This window comes from Peromyscus californicus, unplaced genomic scaffold (assembly GCF_007827085.1).
Source record: "Peromyscus californicus insignis strain IS unplaced genomic scaffold, ASM782708v3 Scaffold_5__1_contigs__length_169319896, whole genome shotgun sequence".
Classification (NCBI taxonomy): domain Eukaryota; kingdom Metazoa; phylum Chordata; class Mammalia; order Rodentia; family Cricetidae; genus Peromyscus; species Peromyscus californicus.
Genome location: NW_026294573.1, coordinates 90764903 through 90788955, shown reverse-complemented (window position 1 = coordinate 90788955; position 24053 = coordinate 90764903). Strand labels below are relative to the sequence as shown.

Sequence of the window (24053 nt, the reverse complement as noted above, 5' to 3'; positions counted from 1 at the left end):
GTCCCCACATGTGTATAAGTATTCATATGGCCCAAGGCTGTCCTGCCCAAGGGGGATGTTTCATAGCTTATCAGGGAATTCCAGACACAGGGGCAGGGTCACGCTAGGGAAGAGGCAGCTAATTCTACCCAAGGGCCAAATGTGCCTGACTGGTACTTATGAATGAAGTTTTACTGAATCACAGCCATGCTCATCCGTTTGCATATTGTCGACAGCTGCTTCAGTGTTGCTACAGCAGCACTGAATAGTTCTGAAAGACATGTCACAGCCCAGAATTCAAAATATTTCCAATCTGCCCCGCGATGAGAAGCTTGCAAAGTCCCATACGGGAGGTTTTCAGTCTTGTGACACAGTTACTATCCTGCAGAAACTCTTAGAGGTGGCTTATTTATTTGTTGGCTTGCTTTTATTGTCATCATATGTCTGTGTGCATGATGTGTGTGTATGCCACGGTGTGCGTGTGGAGGTCAGGTCAGAGGGCAGTTCTGTGGAGCCAGCTCTCTCTCTCTACCTTTATACGGGTCTCACGGCTTGCACAGCAAGTGCCTTTACCCACGGAGCCACCTCTCTAGCCCTCCGGAGGTGTTTCATGTCTCCTAGCACCTGCAGGTCACTGGACAAGGCGGCACCTGTTGCTGGGAACCTTTGCTCAGCAGCGGGGCCTTCGGTCCCCACCCTGGCCTGCCGCACGATTACTGCACGTGCCGCACGCATGCCTGGCTGCCGCCTTACCACGGTGACAACAAACAAAGCACTATGCTACTCAAACAAAACAGCTGTTTTGCAACAAGAAAGCCTCGGAACATTCTGTTGTATGCTTTTTGAAAGCTGGGAGAATGGTGTAGCCAGGCAGCAGAAAAAGGAAAAAAAAAAAAAAGTTATCAGGTGAGTCACTTGGATTTAATTGTATTAAGGAGAAAGTCAACACTGCTAACACATGTGGTGATTAGAGGGGAGAGGTGTGCTGGGGAGTCTGGGGGTACTTACCAGAGCTGAGCAGCAATCACAGGGTTGCTTGCTGTAAAGAAAGGATGGGAAGTTATGCAGAACTTGAAAACATTCGCTACACAATAACACCGGGAGAATGACTGGGCAGAGACCACTCTATCAGGGCACAGCCCTCATCTCAAACCAGGCAGCCCTGAACTCTGGCTAGTCTTTCCTGAGGACTTGAGCCCTCCCGCTAATATGCGCTGTTCCTCCCTAGTTCTCTAGACAACTCTAGAAGCAGGCTCCCAGGGCTGGGTGTGCTGGTATGCCCACAAAGCACCAGGAGGCAACCACGGGGTGGTCCTTGCACCCGAGGAGCTGGGGGTCCTGGGTAGAGACGGAAAAGCAATATAACATGATGAAGGATGAAATACCAGCAACATCTAGGGAAGAACTTGGAGCAGGCACTTTTGATGGGGCAGAGGCAGAGCCTGCATAAAAAAGACATTTATTCAACTACACTTCTTTTCTTTTTGTGTGATGCTGGCAATTGAACCCATAGCCTTGCTACCAATGAGCTATATCCCTAACTTGCCCTACACACTTTTCTTCTTTTGAGGGGGGCAGAGTTTTATATTGCTCTGGCCGGCCTCAAATGCTATGCAGCTGAGGGTCACACTGAACTTCTGATCACGCAAGTGTGGTTCTGCTAACGGAGACAATGGTCCTGCTTGAGTTCTCGCCCCCTGCTGCTCCCTTAGACCTGCCCAATGCTTCCCCGCAGTCACCCTTCATCAGGTATCACCTTCTCTTTGAACATGTTCCCAGTCCCCGGCCTCTCTTTTTGCTTGTGAATTTTTCTTTTCTTTTTCATTAATGAAAAATTTTCATTTATTTTACATCCCGTCTGCAGCCTCCCCTCCCTGTTTCCTCTCCTTCCCTCCACCCACCTCCCTTGTTTGTGATTTTTGTTAGTTTGGTTTGGTTTTTTTTCAAGACAGGGTTTCTCTGTGTACTACCCCTGGCTGTTCTAGAACTCACTCTGTAGACCAACTGGCCTACAACTCACAAAGCAGATCTGACTGCTTCTGCCTCCCAAGTGCCGGGATTAAAGGTGTGCGCCACCACAGCCTGGCTGCCTGGTCTCTCTTAAAGTTAAGGCCGTTATTTTGGGGGCTCTTGGCTTTTTTTCTCCACTAAAGCAGCTGAGAATGACTTAAGACCTGTCGTCTGTCCTTATACTGTGCTACTGACTCATAATATTAGGAAGCAGGGTAGAGGGAGACAAAGGATGAAGATTCTAGAAGACGCAAGTATATAAGCAGGTTTCCACAGAGGCCCATTAAATCCCAGGCTATGCAAGAAAAATGTACAGAATACCAAGTTTAGGAGGGTGGCAGAGGCTGGGTGCCGCGACCCTGCTGTGAAAAAGGACCAACAATTCAGTGCTAACTGGAGTGTGCCTGAAGGAGGAGCAATCCGTGTGGAAAAGTGAGCTACACAGGGCTTCAAGCTACGATTACGAAACCCAGCTTAAGTAGAATTGAGTGCTCATGTACTGCCTGGCACATCCTGGTCTCAGGCCTCACACGGGTGGGAGCCGTAATAGACACAAGGGTCAGGGAACTCTGAGCAGGGGAGCAGCGCCACAGGGTGCAGCTGTATTCAGGGACGGGGGACTGACCACGGGGGACCTGAACTACATCTCTGCAGGTTCTGCATCCATTCTTCTGTGGCCACAACTCTGGTGAGCATGCGCCCGATGTCCCCACCAGGAATGGCAAGGTAGTGGAGACAATGGACGCAGTACCTTCTATGGACAAGGGTGAGACTGTTGAGGATCCAGGCCTAAAGGAGGTGGAGAGGCACAGTCGAAGGAAGACAGACAAGGAGAGGCAGAGGAGCACACTGGGTGGGAGAAAGATTACAGCTGGAGGGCGAGGTCCACCAAGACTCGGGACATTCTTTTCCAACAGCTTTCCAACACCGGAGGGTACCGGCAGTAACTCCTCCCCTAGACAACCGACCCACCAAGCACTACTGCAACACGTCCGCAAGGAAGGAACACCGTATAACCTTTGAATGTGGAATGTCGCCGGGACGGGTAACGTTTGCTAGGCTTCCTCTCAAAGGTGCTGGTTCTTCGCAATCTGGAGCCGTGTGTCGCCTGGTATTCTGTCCGCCCGCTGGGAAGAAAATATTTGATGTGCATGTTAGCGCCAATACCAGTTCTCAACATACCACAGCTAGTGCAAGTGAATATTTTCATTTTTTTCAAGAGCTCCAGCATGCATTTCAACTTAGCATGAACTCACCTGGTAAAGACATGCTAATTTTAAAGCTTCTATTTGGAAATACAGTCTCCTTTGCCAAGCCAGGCACAGGGGCAAAAATCTCTTTCTACCAAAGGGTAAAACCTACAATTTAAGTACCAACCACTTGGTTGCTCAAACCAAATAGGTTCGAGTACTTGGATCACTTGATGAAGATTATTGATTAGACACGGAATAACCTCTCAAGGAACACCATAGAGACACTCAGCATTTCACATCGCCTCCGAGGCTGTTGTAGCAGGCCCCTAAACCCTGGCCTCCTTTGCAAGGCGCCAAAGGAAATGTCTCCAACTTCTTTGGCTTTCCAGGCCCAACCACTGTGAAGCCAGCTGCAGCTCCAGGAGGGGAGCTGTGTTTTGCTGATCCACTCATCACTGCTCCAGTCCAGCGGCTTTTGGCTGGTTTTTCAGATGGAAGGATCCAAATGCTACCTGCTCCAGATGCCTCCCAGGGCAGCCTCACCTCCAAACTTCCCTTCCTTCTTCATTTCTCCTTGAGGAACAAAGGTCACTAGGTCTAAGCCAATCCCTGGAGCATCTCCCCAGGAAGGAGAAGCCTACTTATTTTGGCAATCTCCTCGACTGCCCTCTCCACCCAACTCCAAATCCACATGGGTATGGGCAGACTGCGGTGGTTCTGCAAACCTCTGCCACACTGACATGTCCATCCTCCCAGGGCCTGGAGATGCGATTCTTTTTCCTCAAGGACTTGCTCTTCTTTTTCCCTTCCTTAGAGCATTTAAAAAAATACACTCAAACAAAAACTATTCTTTAAACAGAAACGCACAGCCACTTCCTTGCACAGTAGATAAATCTGAAGTGAGCAACACTTCTGGCATTTTCAACAGAGTTCAGGGACATGCCACGTGTGGGCAGAGGTTATGAAACCAAGTGAAGTTCTCTACCATGTAACTGAGATTCTCAGACTCAGGAGTGTATTTAAAATGTGCATTTCAGGCTGGAGAGATGGCTCTGTGGGCTGCTTTTCCAGGGGACCCAGGTTCAATTTCTAGCACCCACATAGCAGTTCACAATTGTCTGTCACTCTAGTTTTAGGACATCTGACACCTTCTCTGGCCTCTTCACAGTGCACAAACATACATGTAGACAAAACACCCATACACATAAACAAATAAAATTTAAAAAAAGAAAAGAAAGAAAATTCACATTCCAAGGGCTGACACCCACATGCACATATTCACAGACTCTGGTTAAGAGGCCGTGTATCTTCATTTTTAAAGATGCCCCAGGAGTTCACATGAGCTAGTCTTAAACTCAAAAGTGAAAATACGTGAGAATAAGCTATTTATTCAGGCTCTTTTCAGATTCAAATACACACACACACACACACACACACACACACACACACACACACACACACACACTGCTCCCATCCTTAATCATTACCAAATCTCTTAGCAATGGTGAGAAATTTAAGAACCAGGGCTGGGCCGGGTGGTGGTGGTGGCACACGCCTTTAATCCCAGCACTCAGGAGGCAGAGCCAGGCAGATCTCTGTGAGTTCGATGCCAGCCTGGTCTACAGAGTGAGATCTAGGACAGGCACCAGAACTACACAGAGAAACCCTGTCTCGAGAAATAAAACAAAAGAAAGAAAGAAAGAAAGAAAGAAAGAAAGAAAGAAAGAAAGAAAGAAAGAAAGAAAGAAAGAAAGAAAGAAAGAAAGAAAGAAAGAAAGAAAGAAAGAAAGAAAGAAAGAAAGAAAGAAAGAAAGAAAGAAAGAAAGAAAGAAAGAAACAAAGAAACAAAGAAACAAAGAAACAAAGAAAGAAACAAAGAAAGAAACAAAGAAAGAAACAAAGAAAGAAAGAAAGAAAGAAACAAAGAAAGAAACAAAGAAAGAAACAAAGAAAGAAAGAAAGAACGAGGGCTGGGAAGATGTTTAGGCAGTGAAGAACTGAGTGAGAAATTTCAGAACCAGGGCTGGGAAGATGATGTCGGTGAAGTACTGACACATGCATGAAGATCCGAGTCCAGATCCCCAGCACCCGTCTGAACAGCAGGGTGCAGTTTTGCAATCTGTAATCCTATCACTGGGAAGGTGGAAATAAGTAGATCTTTGGAGGTCAGCAGCAGCCTAGCTCTCAGTGAGCTACGATTCAGTAAGAGACCCTGTCTCAGGAAATGCGATGGAGAGCAGTGGAGGAAGACACTTAGGCCACTCTCAGGTCTCTATGAAAACTTGCACGTGAAGGACGTGCAAACCACACCGCACATACGCATGCACACAAATAGAAGCACCAAGGCCAGGTGTGCGGGGCACACTTCTAATCCATTTGGCAGGCAGAGAGTTTGAGCCCAGTGTAGTCCGGAAAACAGGGACACTTGATCGGCCTTGCTAAGGCTGCCTCTAGGGTTAAGAGTGAGTCGTGAGGAGTTCTAGTGAGGCAGAATCCAACAGAACCTCCTCCAATGACTCTATGTGCTGCGTCTGCCCTACTCACAGGCAGCCACCACCTCATGTGGCCACTGCACACCGGAGATGAGGCTGGGTGAGATCAACGCACTACAGTTTTCAACTCCAGTAGCTGCCACGTAGCTAGTGGCCACTGCACCGGACAGCACGACTCTAGCTATAGGTACAGGCCCGGAAATTTTGTTATTACATGTTGAGCACACTTCACCCCCGCCCCGCCCCAATCCAAAACGTTCAGGGCCCTAAGCTCAAATACTGGCAAACAGTTCCAAGCTGAGAAAAATGTCAACGTCAAAACGTTCCTGACACCAAGGATTTCACCCCACATCAGTTCCATGTGATCAGTAAAGTGACGGAAGCCAAAAGAGGCTGTGACTGGACCTAAAGGGCAGGCCTTGACAAGGAAGTGGGGGTGGGGCAAACAACCCACACGGACGGACGGACGGACACACACAAATCCGCTGCTACGTTCACACACAGGAAAGAGGAGCTGTCACTCTCTGAAACACCTGGCCCACATCCTAAAGCAACTGCCAACCTGAACCGGAAGCGGGAACCCAGCCGGATGAAGTCCGATCTGGTGGACTTGCTGTTGCTCGGCGTGCGCAGGCGGAAGAAGGCGTGGTGCTCCACGGCGCACTTCCACAAGTGCTTGCAGGTGCGTGCGCTGTCCAGCCTGAACACGAACGTGTGCTCCTGCTCGCGCCCCTGGGGGAGGAAGCACAGGTCCTCGTGGGGGCCCGTGTCGCAGGGACGTGGGGGAGTGGCCACAGGGAGGACACGGGGGAGCACAGCCTACCTGGTCGTCATCCTCCACGACTACGAGGGTCAGTTTGCTCTTTTTAAAGTCCATTTTGGTAATCTTAGGCCTGGTCAGAGAGAAAGCGTTTTAAAAAGGGCAGTCGACAGTCAAACTGTCGTCTACACATCCAACAGTCTCCTTTCTACTTATGACAGTTTAGATTGGCTAAGAGAAGGAAATCATCATTCATTCATTTAAACATGATTATCGAGAGGTTCAGTGCATCGGCCACACACGCACAATGACACTGGGATGGTGTGATTTCTTTTTTTTTTTTAAAGCGAATCTGGGTGTTGCAAATACCCCTCAGAATCATCCATCACATATAGACTTTCCAACACAAAATAGGAAAAGACATTTTTAATATTAGACAAAACTAAAATTACCAAAAGAATAAGCCTATTTTGTTAGCTCCTTCAAAGATTAATATGCCTGTCGGGGTCAGTCCAAGAGAATATTCACAGCCATCTCTTCCCTACAAACAAACGAAGTGACAGTCGGTAGAGGGTTCTAACAGGTCGTCACAGAGAAGAATGCAAACACAGTTTCCTCGCCACCATTTACTTGGTTGGCACACTATGCATTTCTCAGAAACAGCCAGATAAAATGACGAAAACACACAGAGCTCTTACCCTGACGACGTGCATGTCCACCCCATACATTTCCAGCCACTTTGCTTTGTTGAGATAGGAGAGTTCTGCCTGGGCAGGGCTCTTTCCCCTTAGAAAACAAACCAATGGAGACACGTGTAAACTGGGCCCCCACACACCCACGGGGTCTGAGGAGACCACTGAGCTGCAGAAGGTCATGCAACAGTTACAGCAACGGAGAACGCGAGTTTGTAAGGACAGAAACGACCTCTAAGAACCCCATGGCAGCTGAACAGGAAGACCACAGGATGGTGTTTTCCTAGGAAAACCAGAGTGTATACTGGGCAGTGGCACACCTTTAATTCCAGCACTCGGGAGGCAGAGGCAGGCAGATCTCTGTGAGTTCCAGAACAGCCTGGGCTATAGAGTGGGTCCCAGGCCAGCCTGGGCTACACAGAGAAACCCTATCTCAAAAAAAAAAAAAAACAAAAAAAAAGAAAAAGAAAACAAGAGTGTGCTCTAAGGCAAAGGGAAAGATTGTTCCTCCTGGCCTTCCTCTGGGAGAAAGGAGGCTGCGTGTGAGAGTAGGTGGGACACGTTCCCTACACATCTGCAAACTTCCCTATCATTTGATAATGACATTCATATCATCTTTTATTTTAAAAGTCATCGGAGGACTGAGGGACAATAGAAGGTCACACTAAGTCAGGTCCAAGAGTAACTAGGAACAGGTGCTTTGTGATGTGTGTTTGCTCACGCGCAAACATGTGTGTGCGCGCGCACGTGTGTGTGTGTGTGTGTGTGTGTGTGTCTGTGTGTGTGTGTGTGTACATCACTGGCAAACTGCCTTACTAGTCCAGGCAAAACAAAAACAAGTGTGTTAGATTAGGGAAGACGTAAACACCACACTTTTGGACATATAAGAATACTGCATGTCACATGGTCTTACCATTTCACCGTAGGGTGACTGGCTAAGTCCTCCTGACCCAGAATGTGTGAGACCAAAAGTATCTGTGGTCTCTTTTTTTTTTTTTTTTCCTCCTTTTCCAGATTTTCAAATACTAGCGTGAAGACAGTGAGATGCTCTGAAGGATAAGTCACTTATGTCACATTCATCTGATCCATAAATGTCCTGGAGCTGATGTCATACGCATTTAAAAACTGTCCCTATGATCAGACTTCAGCCTGCCCCATAAGGCCTGGTGTGCATTTTTCAAATGTATCACCAGGTGAATGCTCAAACATTTTAGATTCAGCATTTGAGAGTTAGGGATGCTCCACCTGTATTTTTTAAAAAGTTTGCTCTAGAACAGTGGTTCTCAATCTGTGGGTCGAGACCCCTTTGGGGGTCACATAGCAGATACCCTGCATATCAGATATTTACATTACCATTCATAACAATAGCAAAATGACAGTTATGATGTAGCAACGAAATAATTTTATGGTTAGGGATCACATAACATGAGGAACTGTATAAGGGTCATAACATTAGGAAGGTTGAGAACTACTGCTCAGGATGGACAGGACCTTGTAAGTACAGTGTTTTATCCACACCTGGGGTGTCACTGATAAGAAACAATCAAATCAGACAGAAGCTATGTGTGTCAGTGACAGAAAATAGCATAGCTTGACCTTTGCACATTTCTCAGAAGAGAGGTGACATGTGGGCCTTTTGGAAACAGGTGTGAAGCTCAGGGGAGAGGCTACAACCCGGTCATGAACTGAGCACCTCTCTGTGAGGCAAAGGGCATGCTGTGCTGCACAAGGTCATGCAACAGTTTTTCAGAAGGGTCTGACGAGCACATAGGACAAGTAAACAAGCAGTTCAGACCACGAAAGAGGTGCATTGAGGTACCTGTACTCTTTCCATCTCTGGAAGATATCGAACTCCATGGCTTCTGTCTGATTTGGGATGAACCGAAACTCAGACACAAGCTCCGGTGTGTGTTCCGGGAGCTCGCACTCCCCCAGCTCCGCTGCGCAGTTTATAAAAGGGAGGAAAACAGAAGACACTGAGCACTTTGGGTTATGGCTGCGACTGAACCCACAGGCATTCTTTCTGATCAGAAAGTACGGGTGCCCCTGAGGTAGAGCCCTCTTGTTATCAGCTTCCCTCAGCATCCCTGGGAGTCATTCTAACACCCTCCAAGGAAAGTACACCATCACCTCAGTCATTACTGGCTTTCTCCTCACTGCTTCTCCCAGTAAGGAGGCCTGGCTCACATTTCCCCGGGAAGTGGAAACTTGCAATAAAAGGTGTTTGCAGGCAAGGAGGATCTGCCCGAGAGCCTCTTCTGCACAGGGCTCTCGTTAAGCATGGGTCAGAGCAACGATTTAGCGTGTGCAGAGCTGGGAAGGATGGATCATGAATTTGGTGCATGCAGAATCTGAGTGAGGGATAAAGAAGCAGGGAGGGGTGGTGAGCAGGCTGCGGGAGCAACTGCGGCGAGTCAGGCAGAACAGAGGAGGGGAGAAGGGAGCCAGCTGCACAAAAGAGGGATGGGTAGCAACAGGAACCTTCCCGGCGAAGAGCCCAACGCACACTGCGTGGTTCTCGCTCTTGCCAAGCCGCAAAACAAGAGGGCCCAAGGGCACGGTGGCCCTATCCCTCTGAAACATGAACGAGAAAATCCACTTGACCCCTCCAGACTTCAGAATAAGAAGGAATCCCCCAGTTTCCTCTACAACCTGGTTACAGTAAGTGTGGGCTTCAGGTTAGCACGTGGAGATGCCACCTAGGGGCTGGATCACCATGCAGGCTTGCATGCCCATCCAGGAACAGCCCAGTTGTCACTGCCTGCCATTTCACAAGACCCTTGGGGATTGGGGCACTTTCCTTGGAAAGGCAGGGATCCCCAACAGTTGTTTTTTAACTTAAGAGTGCAAAAACGTCATTTGGTGGGCTCATGAAAACAACATCACTGGGCCCCACACCCAGATTTGCTGATCTTGATGTGGAGCCAGGCCCAGAACTGAACGTAACTGTGGGTTACCTTCAACTTCTGATCCTCCTACCTTCACCTCAAGCACACCACTATGGATGATTGTATGTGTGTGTGTGGGGGGGGGTGAAACTCAGGACTTCAGACATGCTGGGCAAGTACTCTACCCACTGGGCTACATTCCTACTTCATCCGATTTGTATTCTAACAAATTCCCATGTGATGCTGACATAGCTAGCCTGCTAATGGGAGAAAGCCTGGAACCTGCTGTCTCAGACATCGAATCTACCAGTGGATGGAGCCACACACGCTCAGGAACCTGCAGGGACAGCAGCAGCTCACTATATACGACCACCTTACCACCCCATTAGGCCACGCATGGCCAGCATGTGGCTTCTGAGGACCCAAATCTCACGGCCCAACTTTCAGGAGAGGGACTTCATTTGATGTGCAGAGTGAATACGCATCCTTGTGGCCAAGTGTGGTATGTCAATGAGATAAGCTATGGTAGGAGGTTCTCGTGGTCAAGGTCTGGGCTAGACAAAGTGAGACCCAGTCTCAAAACACTAAACCACACAGTTCTTGTTCATGCAGAGGAAGCAATAACACCAAATTCAAGGAGACTCTGCCTTTACAAGACAATGTCTGACAGAGAGAAGTGACCTGGTAAATACCTTTCCACTTGAATGCCATCCTTCACATCCCTTAGACCAAGATGTAGAAGGGTCTGGGTCAGGGCATGCAGCAGCCTTTGACCCTGGGCAGGGGCACACACATGAAATTCTGTTCTAGAAACAATCTATAGCCAGAAAGGGAGTGGGATTGGATTCCCCAAGCCAGAGACCACCACTGACCTCAGTCCTAGAGGTCACTGTGGAGTGAACACCTGGTAAGCGCTAACTAAGCTTTGTACAGTCTGAAAGGAGATTCCTATGGTATTTCATGTACCCGCGGGCAAATATGACTCAATAGGACCCTGTGTTCAGTGGTGGCCTAAACTGTCAAGATTAAGAATGCCAAAGACACCAGTGAGGAAGAGGCCAGTGTCCCTTCCAGCCTTTGCCGGCCTAAAGCAGGCCTGAGCAGCACCTGGGACACCAGTGTCTTCCAAGAACATGCTGAAAGAACTTGGCACTCCAAGAATCTCCCAGTTCTGCAGCCAGGCTCTGGCTCCGTGGAGACTGTGGAAGGGAAATGGCTCAGCTGTAAGACTGACTAAGCTCCCACCCTGCCGTAGCTATCTGTGGGTCCCTGGGCGAATCACTGAGTTGCTCCAGGCCTGTGATCTCTACCTGAGACAGGGGAGTTATTACATGGACCAAACTGGAACATACCATGCCACAGACGATCTCAAATCCCTTTTACCCTTTCACTTGGATTGATTTTCAAATGTACCACAAATGTATTCCCCAAAGAGCACATCCTCCGTGGAAGGCCACAGTCGCTCAACTCAGGGGGCACTATTAATTCAAAAGCAACAGTAAGATATGCCTTTGCCTTCACTTTATTCACACCGACAGCAAGGCCAGTTATCACAGTGCAGGGCTCCAGACTGGGCTTCAGAGGAAAGCAGGTGAGACCATGGGAACGGAATGACAATGTGATGAGGCTTTCCCCGTGTGTCCCCTCAGTCTTCCCAGGATTTATCTGTACCTGACATAAGGATTGCGCCTTAAATCTTCCTACAGCTATGGGTGGTTGTACTCTTCTCCAGGCTGCTTTCAGTCTCTCTACAGCGGGACCATCGAGGGCAGAGGCATGCCTCCTCCTCTAATCACTCAGGACAACAGGACAGGCTTGAAACACTATGCCAATGGCCTCAGGAGGAAGCTTCTGCAGTGATTAATGGCCCCAGGCCTGACACGGGTGCTTGGGTGCTTTCCTTTCATTAACACGACCCTGACAGATCCTTCAGGGCTGCCAAGCCTGACGAGGCCTCTTGAAAAGCTCAGGAACCAGTGCAGATGAAGGCTACTGTCTACGCTGGTAAAATCTGCATCTGGCCAACACAAGAAGCCAGGAGCCTCTGCCATGTCTCCAATTCTGCCTACACCATGGCACTCAACAGGAGACCTGCTGCATCAGACTACACAGGGAGGGGAAGCATGCAGCCCTGGATGTCACAGTTGGCTCCAAGCTCACTCCTCTCCTCCTTCTGCACTAACTGAGCATCCGTGAGGAGGTGACGAAGGACTGGAAGTATCCAGGAACGGGACTACACCCACTATCAACAAAACATCTTAACAGGTATCAATGTGACAACATACAATGACTAAAAACAGCAAATAGGGCCAGTGGGATGCCTCAGCAGATAACTGATGACCTGAGTTCGAGCCCCATGACCCACACGATGGAAGAAGAGAACCAACTTCTGCAAGTTGTTCTCTGATCTCTTCGAGAGCATGCACACTTGTACTTGTGCGTGCACACATACACACTAAATTAAAATGTAACAAAAATACTAGGAAACTACACACAAAGATTTCTGATAATCTGAACCACATTTCTTTAAAAAAAAAAAAAAAAGAATCTAAGCCAGGCGGTGGTGGCACAAGCCTTTAATCCCAGCACTCGGGAGGCAGAGGCAGGTCGATCTCTGTGAGTTTGAGGCCAGCCTGGTCTACAAAGTGAGTTCCAGGACAACTTGGACTACACATAGAATCCCTGTCTCGAAAAACAAAACAAAACAACAACAACAACAACAAAATATCAATCTAAACTCATTAACAGAGGATGTAGGTGCTGGTGGGTGGCAGATGGGACGTCACGTGCTTTCTTTGACCTGCCTGACAGCTGTGCTGTCCTACCCAGAGTCTGTAATCATGTGATCGACCTTGTGACACTTCTCAGATCAGCTTTTCTTAAATTAGTAAAATATAAGCTGGTGAGATGGCTCAGCAGACCTAGACCCTGGCTACTAAGCCTGACATGCTGAGCTGAATGTCCAGAACCCACACATGAAAGGAAAGAACCACTCTCCAAAGCTGTCCAACAACCCACCACACTTACACTGTCACACACACACACACACACACACACACACACACACACACACACACACACACAAATAAATAAATATAAAAAAATTGCCAAAGCAAAATCTTAGGGTGTTCACAGATACTATGAGTGGGTATGTCACACATCATAACCCAGCGAATGCACTCTGCTAAGCACATGCTAATGAAACCCCATTCTCTTAATTAGTGCTGGAGAATTAAGCAAGTGTTTCTCATGCATTTAAAATGAAGATCCACCAGCACCTCCCACAGATAAACAGTCAATGCGGACGGATGGTCTTACAGGCAGGACTCCTGCCACCCAGTTCCCACGTGCAAGCTGGTGACTTCAGCACCTCTTGGCCGAGGTCCACACGGGCCACTCACTCCCCGGGAACCTCCTTCTCCTCTGCTCACTCAGCGATGCCACCACCTACCCCCAGCAGCAGCCTGAGTCATGCCCAACTCCCTTCTCACATTAGGGCTCATCAGGGAATCCTGCTCCAGCACCACCACGGCTGCACTCACTGTGTGCACACCCACCTGCCCTGCTCAGCTCCTTACTATCTCTGTTAATGTAACAGCCCCTCACTCTTTGCCGGCCCATGATCAGCCCCACTCCAATCCCTTCTTTCCCAAATCCCTACCACCCAGGCCTGCCTCCTTAATGCAAAGAACTGCTGCTGACCCCACCAAGTTCATATTCTTTAAGTGGGGCTAAAGGCAATCCAGTTTCTTGAATTTCACACTGCCATTATTATCTCTGTGACTTTATTGTTGTTTGTTTGCTTTTTTTTTTTTTTTTTTTTTTTTCCTGAGACAGGGCCTCATGTAGCCCCGGCTGGCCTCAAACTTGTATCTAGTTAAGGATGACCTTGAACTTCTGATTCTCCTACCACCACCTCTTAAGTGCTGCGATGATTGGTGTGCACTATCGCATTTGGTTTTATGTGGTGCACACTACTCAACCGACTTATGTCTGTATCAGCCCCTCATTACACAAACCCCCACCCCACACTTGAAGAACTACGGATGGAGCCCAGGGCTGTGTGCACACCAAGCAAGAGCTGCATCTCCCCTCCTCCTCACACTTTCAGAATCCTTGGTTCTTCCAGTCACCTTTCTCGCCACGGTCCCCCAATACCCCCCTCTCCCAAGCCTCCTCTGTGTCTCTGTTGCTAGAAAATGGCCATATGCTCTGTGCATTTTCCCCACCAGACCGCAAGCTCCTGGGGACTGAGGTCACATCATATTGCTTTACATCCTGGGAGAAAGCAGGACCCTGGGCCTGGTATACAGGGAGTCTCTCTTACTGAAACGAAAGCAGTAACTTTAAGATTTTAAAGAGGAATGTACCTTGCAGACAGAGAGCAGCTAGCTCCACAGCCGTTTCATAGGGGCACTTCAGTCTTGGGAAAAGAAAGAAAAAAAGAAAGAAATTAACACTAATAGGAAGCTCTACATTTGGAACCATGTAACAAACATCAGAAAAAAAAAAAACCATCATTTAAAAGGCAGCCGTGTCTACATAAGGCTTCTGATGCTAGTGGTTTTTATTTTTGGTGTCTATGTTAAAGAACACAAACTAACATACACTACAAATTTCCCAGGGCAGTTCTCCACATATGACAAAACTATCCAAGTATACATTCTACCAACCATGCAGACACTTGTACTGAATTTGAAAAGAGCTCAGAATGTTTAGTTATCCTAAACTTATTTTCTCTTGATACAGTCCATTAGACTATACAAGCTGCCTTCAATCTTCCTTGAAACAGTCAGGACAGTTATAATAAACACACCAACACCATATATACTACTTCCAGGACCATTAGATACGCTCAGCATTCTAACAGGTCCAACTGAGGCAGGACCACAGGAAAGCACTCTTGCAAATATAGTGATTTCACTCATAATTCAAATTCCAAAGTGAGTTGGGAAAATAGTAATGATGGACATTGGCACAGAACTTCATAGTTCTTAAGGTCTCCTCACGTATTACATGTTGAGTCAATGTGTAGTCTGTAAACTCTAAGGATGGGTGTAGCCAGTGCCCCCCACCCGACTTCTCATTTTCCAGATGAGAAAGCAAGTCTTCAGCATCTCGGCCCAGGTCTTCCAGCTGACAGGAGGCAACGCTGGCCTTAGAGCACTGTTTTTGTTAGGAGGTAAGTTGGGTGGGAGTGGAGACAAAATGCACAGCACCAAACATATATGAAGTACTGTCATCAACGTTTGCCAAACTGGAGACAAATGCTACAGTTACAGGGCCTTTAGTATGAGGAGCACAGAATCGACAGTGATAAAAATACACACATGCTCAGCACACACACCAGTCAAGTCCTGTACTGCATGGCTGAGTAAGACCAATGTATACACTGTACAGTCTACTCCTCCTATGGCCTACCTGACACTGAAATTTTTAGAGGGCATTTTCTATCAAGAATTTGCAAACACGGAAATTACATTTTATCTATATATTACATTTACATTTTTATTTATAGAATTGATTTATACTTGGTTTTGTTGTTTGAAATAGGGTCTTACTATGTAGCTCTGGCCTGTCCTGGAACTCACTAGGTAGACCAAGCTGGCCTCAAACTCACTGAGACCCACCTGCCTCTGTCTCCCCAGCTCTGTGATTAGATGTGTGGACCACCACAAATGGCAGAAATCACCCATTAAACTTCCTTCAGATTACATTCAAAATCAGAACATATTCCTATTGGTAACATCAGGTACTGCTTCTTAGTCTTAACACAACCTCGGGTTTTTTTTTTTTTTAATGTAACAGAAAATATTCAATAACTCTTAATGGAAAATGATGAAAACTAATTTTATATTTATATTTATTTATTCATATATAGATGATTGTGTGTGTGTGTGTGTGTGTGTGTGTGTGTGTTTGTGTGTACACTTGATCAGATGTTAGGGGGGACTGTACATGCCACACAGCATGTGTATGGAGGTCAGAGGACAACTTTCAGGTCCTGGGGATCGAACTCAGGTCATTTGGCTTGGGGGCAAGAGTCTTCACCTGCCAAGTCAGTTTGTCAGCCTTCTTTCTCTATTAACACTCCCTCAAAACCAACCACACAATGCTGTTTTGTGATAACATGATGTTTGTTAATGATCACTATAAGCCCAATACCTTGAGTTTAAATAACACTGTTAAGATGGGACAGGAAGTGAGAGGAGGGATCTACCACTCTTCTTAGCAGTCAGATAAGGACCTCTTGACACTGCTTCAGTAAAAGGGTGAGACTTTTTAAACTGCACAAATGCTTGTACATGTATACATGTTAACAATGTGTGCTGCTTGCAAATACAAAAGAAGCCAGTATGAATGGGGCAGTGATGTGACAGCAAGAAAGTGGTTCCCAAATACATATCATTCAAGAAAGTCAATGCTCTTGGAAATGCTCCAAGCCATATAGAAGTCATTTTACACCAGGACAAAAATGACAGCAGTGCAAGTATCTGACTCACATGACAAGACCTGGTGCACTCTTTTTGAATTTGGTAAAGAGGACAAAGCGTAAAAGAGTTGAAACAGTGAGTTACTGAGGCATACTATGCTCTATGCTGGGTTAAGAGAACAAAAACATACTTACTTTCCAGAAAGAATGTCATGCCTGAGTTGTAAAACAAACAGGTACCTGACAAACATATACAAAAGTCAACAGAGGGGAACCCTTGCCTTTCCCAGCCGCCTCCAATCCCCAGCCTCCCATCGCAAATCCCCCTGCACATGCCCTGGCGTTCTGCACTGTCAAAAGGGAGTCCCAACAAATGAGGAGGTGGGAGCCTCCTTCTGAGCCTGTGGAAAAGCAACCAAGGTCTCACTGGGCAGGAAAATGTATATGGGGATTTTGCAAGACACTTGTAGGATGGAGCATGAATGCAATACCAAGCGGTCTGATGTGACTTGCAGGATGGCTTTGGTGCAGGAGAAACTAGCCCAACAGGCACACGGAACTCACACACAGGCAAGCAGTGCACCCAAGAAAATGGCCAGGATGGAACCACTGAGCCGGCACTTGGCCAGCTACACCTAGCAGATTCCAGTACTCTCTCAAAGAGTCTGCAGCTGACTGTAGCGTCTGCTGGAAACCACTTGAGGCTTTTCTTCCTGGGGCAGTTAAACTGCCTACTGTCTTTAAAACAAACCAACCAAACACACATGCAAACCATGCAAAACACACATACACACACACACACACACACACACACACACACACACACACACACACAAAAAATCCTAGAATTACACCACAGATAATTACAGGGATAATAAGAAACAAGAAGGAAAGTAGCAAAAAAAAAAAAAAAACCTAAGCAGGGCTTACCACGCTAAAAAATAAATGTCTTAGTCTAAAGTAAAAAGCCTTTCCTTTCCAGGAAGATGTGGGCACCAGAATCACTCTGTACCAACCAAAGCCTCCCACACTCTACTCCAGGCCTATGGAGTCAGAATCCTACACTCCAGAGTGGTCCCCAGGAACCTCATTTATCCAAAAACTTCCTAGAGTTTTTGATTCACACACCTGGGTTAAAAACGACTAGCTTTCATGACAGCGAGGGACAACACATTTCACAAGGACCTCCAAAGAGAAACACTGAAGTTCCTTCATGAGTTGACCCTTGGGAGCCAAGTGGGCAGTCCTTTCCTGTAGAAAGGCCATATACTTTGGATGACCCAGCAGTCAAAGTGGGCAGGGAGGCTAAAGGTTCTACCTCATTCCAGAAGGTTTCTGCTTCCACATAGGTCCTTAACTAGAACTGAACTTCCACTTCTGACATTTAGGACACAGACATGTGTTATTTGCACATGGTGTCCATGTGGCCAAAAGTTCTGATTCTCATAGGGAAACCCAACGGAAGAAGCCCCTAAGGCCCTTGTCATGGGCACTAGTGATAGCTTTTCAAATGCCACTTAGGTGGTCCTCTCCAAGTTGTAGACCGTTCATCAATGTACAAGTCACTACTACACTGCATCACACACAAAGCCAGTGACAAGGACACTCTGGTGATATCAAGAACTCGACAAAGCATTCCACGAACGGAAAGGAAGCTCCAAACTCCAATTCCTATTTATATTCTTTTTTTTCTTCTATATTGCTTCGGAAATTCAAGGGATAAACAAAGGCACTTACAACATAAAAACATCTGGTGGGGCTGAGAGCTATAAGAGGGGCCTAACAAAATCTGTGGTATGAAGATTTTGAACAATCAGAATTGTTTTGCAACACAAAAAAAAAAAAAAAAAAAAAAAAAAAAAAAAAAAAAAAGCTATTCTTGACTAAGAAACCTTCTCCCAATATCTCCTGTTTTTTTGTAATGGAGACAAAGGCAAAATGCCATAGATGAACCCTTCATTTTCCCAAGATCCAAGAAAAATCCATCTAATTAGATTCCTATGAAAATTATCAAATAGAGAAGCCTGGGGAAAGTGCTAGGAACTTTTGCTTAGAAACACAGAGAACTAAAAAGGAATCCAGTCTTCGACTGAAAAGACTCCCCTCCCCCCAAAATCTGGCTGAGGCAAATCTCCTGGACAGAATCACCTGTGTGATGGCCTACCTTGTAAATTCCTCTCGAAGGTTGTTTGGTTCTGAAGAATAGTATTTGACTCGAAAGTGCAAAGCATAGGCAGGTCCAACTAAACATTTGGAGACAGAAAGGTAAAGTTGTTTGTCTCCCATCAGACAAAAGGAAACACATCGGGGCTGGAGAGATGGCTCAGAGGTTAAGAACACTGGCTGTTCTTCCAAAGGTCCTGAGTTCAATTCCCAGCAACCACATGGTGGCTCACAGCCATCTGTAATGAAATCTAGTGCCCTCTTCTGGCCTGCAGGCAGACATGCAGACAGAACACTGTATACATAATAAATAAATAAATCTAAAAAAAAAAAAGGAAACACATCACAAAGACAGACAGCAGGCTCACTGCTCCATCTGGAGCTTGAAAAATGGAACCAAACTTCTAGGTTGACCAGGATGGCTTAGCTGGGAACTTCACTCTGGCAGAAACCCCTGAGGATCTGGGTGGGTAAAAGAGCTGGCATTTTGTAATCCTCTGATGGGATTACTCCAAACTGGCACCCATGTTTTACAAAGTACAAAGTGGGCTGGAGGCAAAGTGTTCTGCCGAGTCAAAACACAGTAAAAATATCTTAAGGTATTTTTAAGAGAATGTAATTTCCAAATGATCTAAGCATAAGCAGCATTAGAAAAATATAGTTACTACACCTGTGAGGAATGAGCTGGAGCCTTCCTGCTTCCTACTCTCCATTCTGAATCTGCTTTGAAACTTACTTGGAAGTGAATAAAGTGGGTGTCAGGTTTCTGAATAGTACATTAGTCAGTTTTCATTGGCAGGGGTGTCTGGTGTGAAATGGGAGCACAGAGGGGGTTCAAGATCTACCCAAAACACTCATTCAGTCTTAAAGCTCCACTCTCTGGCCAGTTTAAAGGAGTAAAAATCATCCATTTAACATCGGATCTATTTACAAATCAAAAGATCTCAAAAATCTTGACAAAAGAGTTCACTGACACGTTTCAAAAAAAGAAAGAAAGAAAGAAAGAAGAAAAGAAAGAACGAGAGAAAGAGACATGAGTAGATGGGGGTCTATGCCTTACCTTTCATCTGTTTCTTTATGGGTTTCGAATGATCCAGCCAGTGCTGAAAGAAAGAAGAGGTTTCTTTAGGAACTAAGCATGTGCCCCTCAACCTCCCCTCCTCTACAAACCTGGGTGACTCCCCTCACAAAGACCTGAGACTGAGTCAGACCTTGGATTCCTAACTGGAGATCTGCAAACCACTAGATATGGTATTAAAAATTCTTTGCTCACCCCAGAGAGGTGGCTCAGTAGTTAAGAACACTGGCTACATTTCCTAGCACCCACATGGTGGCTCACAACCATCTGTAAATCCAATTCCAGGGGATTCAACACCCTCTTCTGACCTCTGTGAGCACTGTACTTATATGGTGCATGACATACATACTCAAGCAAAACACCCATATACATAAAATAAAAATAAACAAACATTTGAAGTACTTGCTCTAGGGGTAGGAGTTTGGATCCCCAGAACCTACGTAAAAGCCAAGCAGGTGTGTAGTGGTTGCCTGTAATTCCAGTTTAGGAAGGCAGAGAGAGGCTTCCCAGAGTAAGCTACCTGATGAGATTAGCAGTATCAGTGAGCTCTGGGTTTGATTGGGAGACCCTGCCTCAATGAATGAGGTGGTAAAGCAATATCAACCCTCCATATGTGCCCACACACATGCAAACATGCACACACACACACACACACACACACACACACACACACACACACAGGAACCACACATGTAAACAGAAAAACGAGTAATTTGCTTGTCTATGTAAGTGCATTTTTCTTACAGCCAAACTTTCCCTAAGCTTTTAAACAGAGTTCAGGAAGTTCTATAACCCCTAAAAATTTGATCTGTAAAGTCCCTTCTAAAAATTCTGGGCGGCTGACACTACTGATGATACATCATGCTGCTGATCGTGTCTGGTAACTCTGGTCTCCACTAATCTAGCAGAGAGTACCAACTCCCATGCTAAGCTCTGATTAGACATCAGCCTTGGGTTCTGACTCCCTCAACTCTGAGATCAGGACCCTTTACTCTTTTACACCCCTGGCCTCCACCACTGAGAGAAAGAGAGGCAGATGGCTCCACCGTGGCCAGTGAGGGCATTTCAACTGCTCCTCACATTTACCATAAAACCCACTTCAGTGTTATCTGCCTAAGGAGTTTACAAAGCCACTTCTCTCATATAAACATTTATGTCAAGATTGCTGACGTATGCTCAGCAGCTTAACTTCTCCAGAAAGCTACATACGAGAATCCCATCGAGGTATAACATCCAGATAAGCCCATCCTAAAGAGAGAACATTGTGAATTAAAAATGCATTTTATCCCTCTGGTCCATGCATCCTGCTTGGCTACACAGCAGACCATGGAATGTTATTCATTTATGCAGTAACTATGACTGCCTGGTTGTGCCTGGGATCTCACGACAGAACAGTACTACCAATCAACAACCCAGGAGAAGTCAAAAATCAAAACCTGAAGTCTGGTCTCCACTGGCTGCTTATCAATCTCGTACCATCATAAAGGTGAACTATCACGAGTCAGGAGCTGGCTTGGCTGTACTCTGAGTCTCTCAGATCAAACCCTAATGGCGAGGGACCATGTGGCTGATGGCTTCTGTGTTTCCTGTAAGAGGTTCCAGGTGTGGTACTCAGCATGTTCTTATTAGACTGAGAAATATTAAGTGTGACTTTCAAACGAATTTTATTTTATATGTACGGGCATTCTGCTTGCACGGTGCACACAAGTCCGCACCATGTGTACACCATGAGGCTAGACGCGGGCATTGGCCCCCCAGAACTGAGGTTACAGATGGCTGTGAGCTGCCATGTGGGTGCGGGGTATTGAATCCTCTGGAATGTCAGCCAGTGCTCTTAACTGCTTAGCCAACTCCCCAAGCCCAAAGTATAAATTGTTTTTTAAAGGGGGGGGGGCATTAGACATGTTCACCATCACTGTTAAGTAAACTCAATGCACACCGACCGGAACTTCACTGTTATAAAAAGAACTGGAATGAAACAGGCAAAGTAGGTTTCTCTCCAGCTGTTCTGAACCAGAGGCTAATTCTGCTGACTGCCAGGGACTTGCAGAAGCAATCTACACCATGCACATGTTACTAATGAGAAAGGGCGGGGCTGAATGAGCACAGTGTATTCCACACCTAACCACAAAGCCTGAGAGGACTGTGTAGGAGGAGGGGGAGGTGGAAACACAAAAAAGCACATAACAGATGAATTAGAATACAATTAGCGCGCGGGCAGTGCTAAGGAGAGGAGGGTGTCGGCCTTTGTCATCTCCACACTGCCTAGGCTGGGTAATGAAACCGGATCACCACAGCAGGATGCCTATCTCAAAGGCACATGGCTGGGATGCTACATCTCATTGTTAATAGCTTTGAATTGGCAATGACCTAAATGTCCATCAACAAAGACGGATTCAAAAATGGCTCATCTGTATAATGCAATACTATTTTAAAAGGATGTAGGCTGATATTTACTGATGTGACAAGAGAGCCACAGCACAATGTTAAGGTAGAAAACTAAATCAGGTAGGATCCTGTTTATAGAGAATTATTATTTTCTCTCAAGATCTGTCCAGAAAGATTTGTTGGGGATTTGGGGGTGGGGTGGGGAGGGATGACAATAATATGAATGCCGTTTTCTTTTGCTTTTCTGAACAGTCCTTTATTTTAATGAGATTATTAATTGGAGGGGCTGGTTGTCCATTTTGTATTTATTCATTGTTTGCCTACTAGACACACTTGTTCTGTTTCTTGAGACAGAATCTCATGTATGCCAGCCTGGTCTCAAGCTTTCTATGTAGCCAAGGATGACCATGAACTTCTGATCACCTTTCTTCTACCTCCTGAGTTCTGGAAATGGAGGTATGCACCACCACACCCAGACTGCGTGTGCATCCAGGGTAAGCACGCTAACGAAGATGCTATATCCTCGGCTCTGTGCTAGGCAGTTTTGATTAGGAATTTGCAGGACAAGAATCAGACCTCACCACTGCCTTAAGCATGCTGAAAACCCCTAATCTCATTCTGGGAAGGATAGACACAGAGAGGACAGAGCATATTTATGCTCCTGCCAAGTACCATGCTAATGTCTGACCAAACCTGTGCTTAAATGAATTCACCATTCCCAGGCACAGAGAGTCCTGCAGCCAGCCTTCTGGTCGAGGCAGCTCCAGACCCTCACAGCTTAAAGAAACCCACTCTTCCTTCCTCTCTCAGGTCTCCTTACCATTATTCTGAGTAGACCAAGTTCAAAACCACCTTCCCTCTCCTTCCACTGTCCTCTCCATCCAAGTTCAACTTGTGTGGTTTCCTTGGCCTGAAGGAAACTGATTGCACAATATAATAATGGAAGAACTAAAATAAGGACGTTGGTACCCAGGAGTCACCCAAGACCCATCAGTCACGCTTGCAAAGCATCCATTTCACAGATGTGCCTAGTGGGCCTGTTCAATATTTACTACTCAGTCTTCCACAGCCTCCTCTACAGGAAGATGCCCTATGGATCTTAAAATGTCCACAGCTCTATGTGAGGTCTATAAAATCTCAAACAATTCTAGGGTTTATGGGCCAGCCCAAGAGGTGAAATGGCCAAATGTCCACAGCCGGGGCTAACATAAGGGCAGATGGATGCCAGATGCTCTTAAGGGCAGCAATCAGCTCTGCCCTGGGGCCACACTGCTAATGGGGGTCCCTTTATCTATCTTTATGGGGCTTCATCCTTTGTATCTAAAGCAAGGCTTGCCAAGACAGAGGCCACGAAATATTTGGGGGCTTTTGAAGCCAAGAAAAGAATCAAAAGTGATTATCATTATTCTGAAGCTCCCAGACCCATGGGGATTTTCAGAACAGGAGGAGTTGGTAGCTCCATTAGAGGCAACAAGAAACCTATCATGATTCTGAAGCAGAGATGACAAAGCTTATCTTGTGTCCAACCAGCTCAAAACGACCTGGTTTTCTTCACCACTGCAAAGGCTTACCAACTGCTGATCACTGTGTCTCCCAAGAACCCCACACCCTGTGACTCGAATACCAAGGCCACAAAAGCCAGACCTGGCATTTAGAATTATATCCCATGTCAGCTTGAGAGCTGTATCCAGAAGCAGCAAGACCTGTCAGGTGTGTTCACCTGCATCTTAGCTAAATAAAGCAGACCACCATCAGTGAAGGGGAAGGCAGACAGCCCCTGAGCGCCTCCACAGACCATTAAACCAGTCACCGCAGGCGGACTGATGCATTTCTGAGTTCAAATGGCAAGACACTGAACTCAACTCTCTAGCGGTTGTTAGCAAGGTGATTTCTTGTCTGAACCTGTCATGCTAGTCCATCTGGCAAAGCCCTGTCCATAAATCAAGATGTGGGACGTGATCCAGGCAGAGCCCATCT

General features: G+C 46.4%; 1 protein-coding gene across 7 annotated transcripts in view; it reads right to left on the bottom strand.

Annotated features, from left to right (window-relative positions):
- The window catches only part of Epb41l4b (erythrocyte membrane protein band 4.1 like 4B), a 151496-nt gene that overhangs the window by 75651 nt on the left and 51792 nt on the right, over positions 1–24053 (bottom strand). For 6 of the 7 annotated variants that reach the window (XM_052717805.1, XM_052717804.1, XM_052717807.1 and 3 more), the window contains exons 3-13: positions 19671–19713; positions 18612–18690; positions 16643–16687; positions 14385–14437; positions 8946–9066; positions 7133–7220; positions 6887–6975; positions 6498–6567; positions 6237–6406; positions 3007–3116; positions 988–1018 (exon numbers count right to left, since the gene is read on the bottom strand). In XM_052717805.1, coding sequence (XP_052573765.1) covers positions 988–1018; positions 3007–3116; positions 6237–6406; positions 6498–6567; positions 6887–6975; positions 7133–7220; positions 8946–9066; positions 14385–14437; positions 16643–16687; positions 18612–18690; positions 19671–19713 — 899 coding nt within the window. The remainder of the gene's footprint in view (positions 1–987; positions 1019–3006; positions 3117–6236; positions 6407–6497; positions 6568–6886; positions 6976–7132; positions 7221–8945; positions 9067–14384; positions 14438–16642; positions 16688–18611; positions 18691–19670; positions 19714–24053) is intronic. The other variant, XM_052717809.1, reaches the window with a different exon arrangement.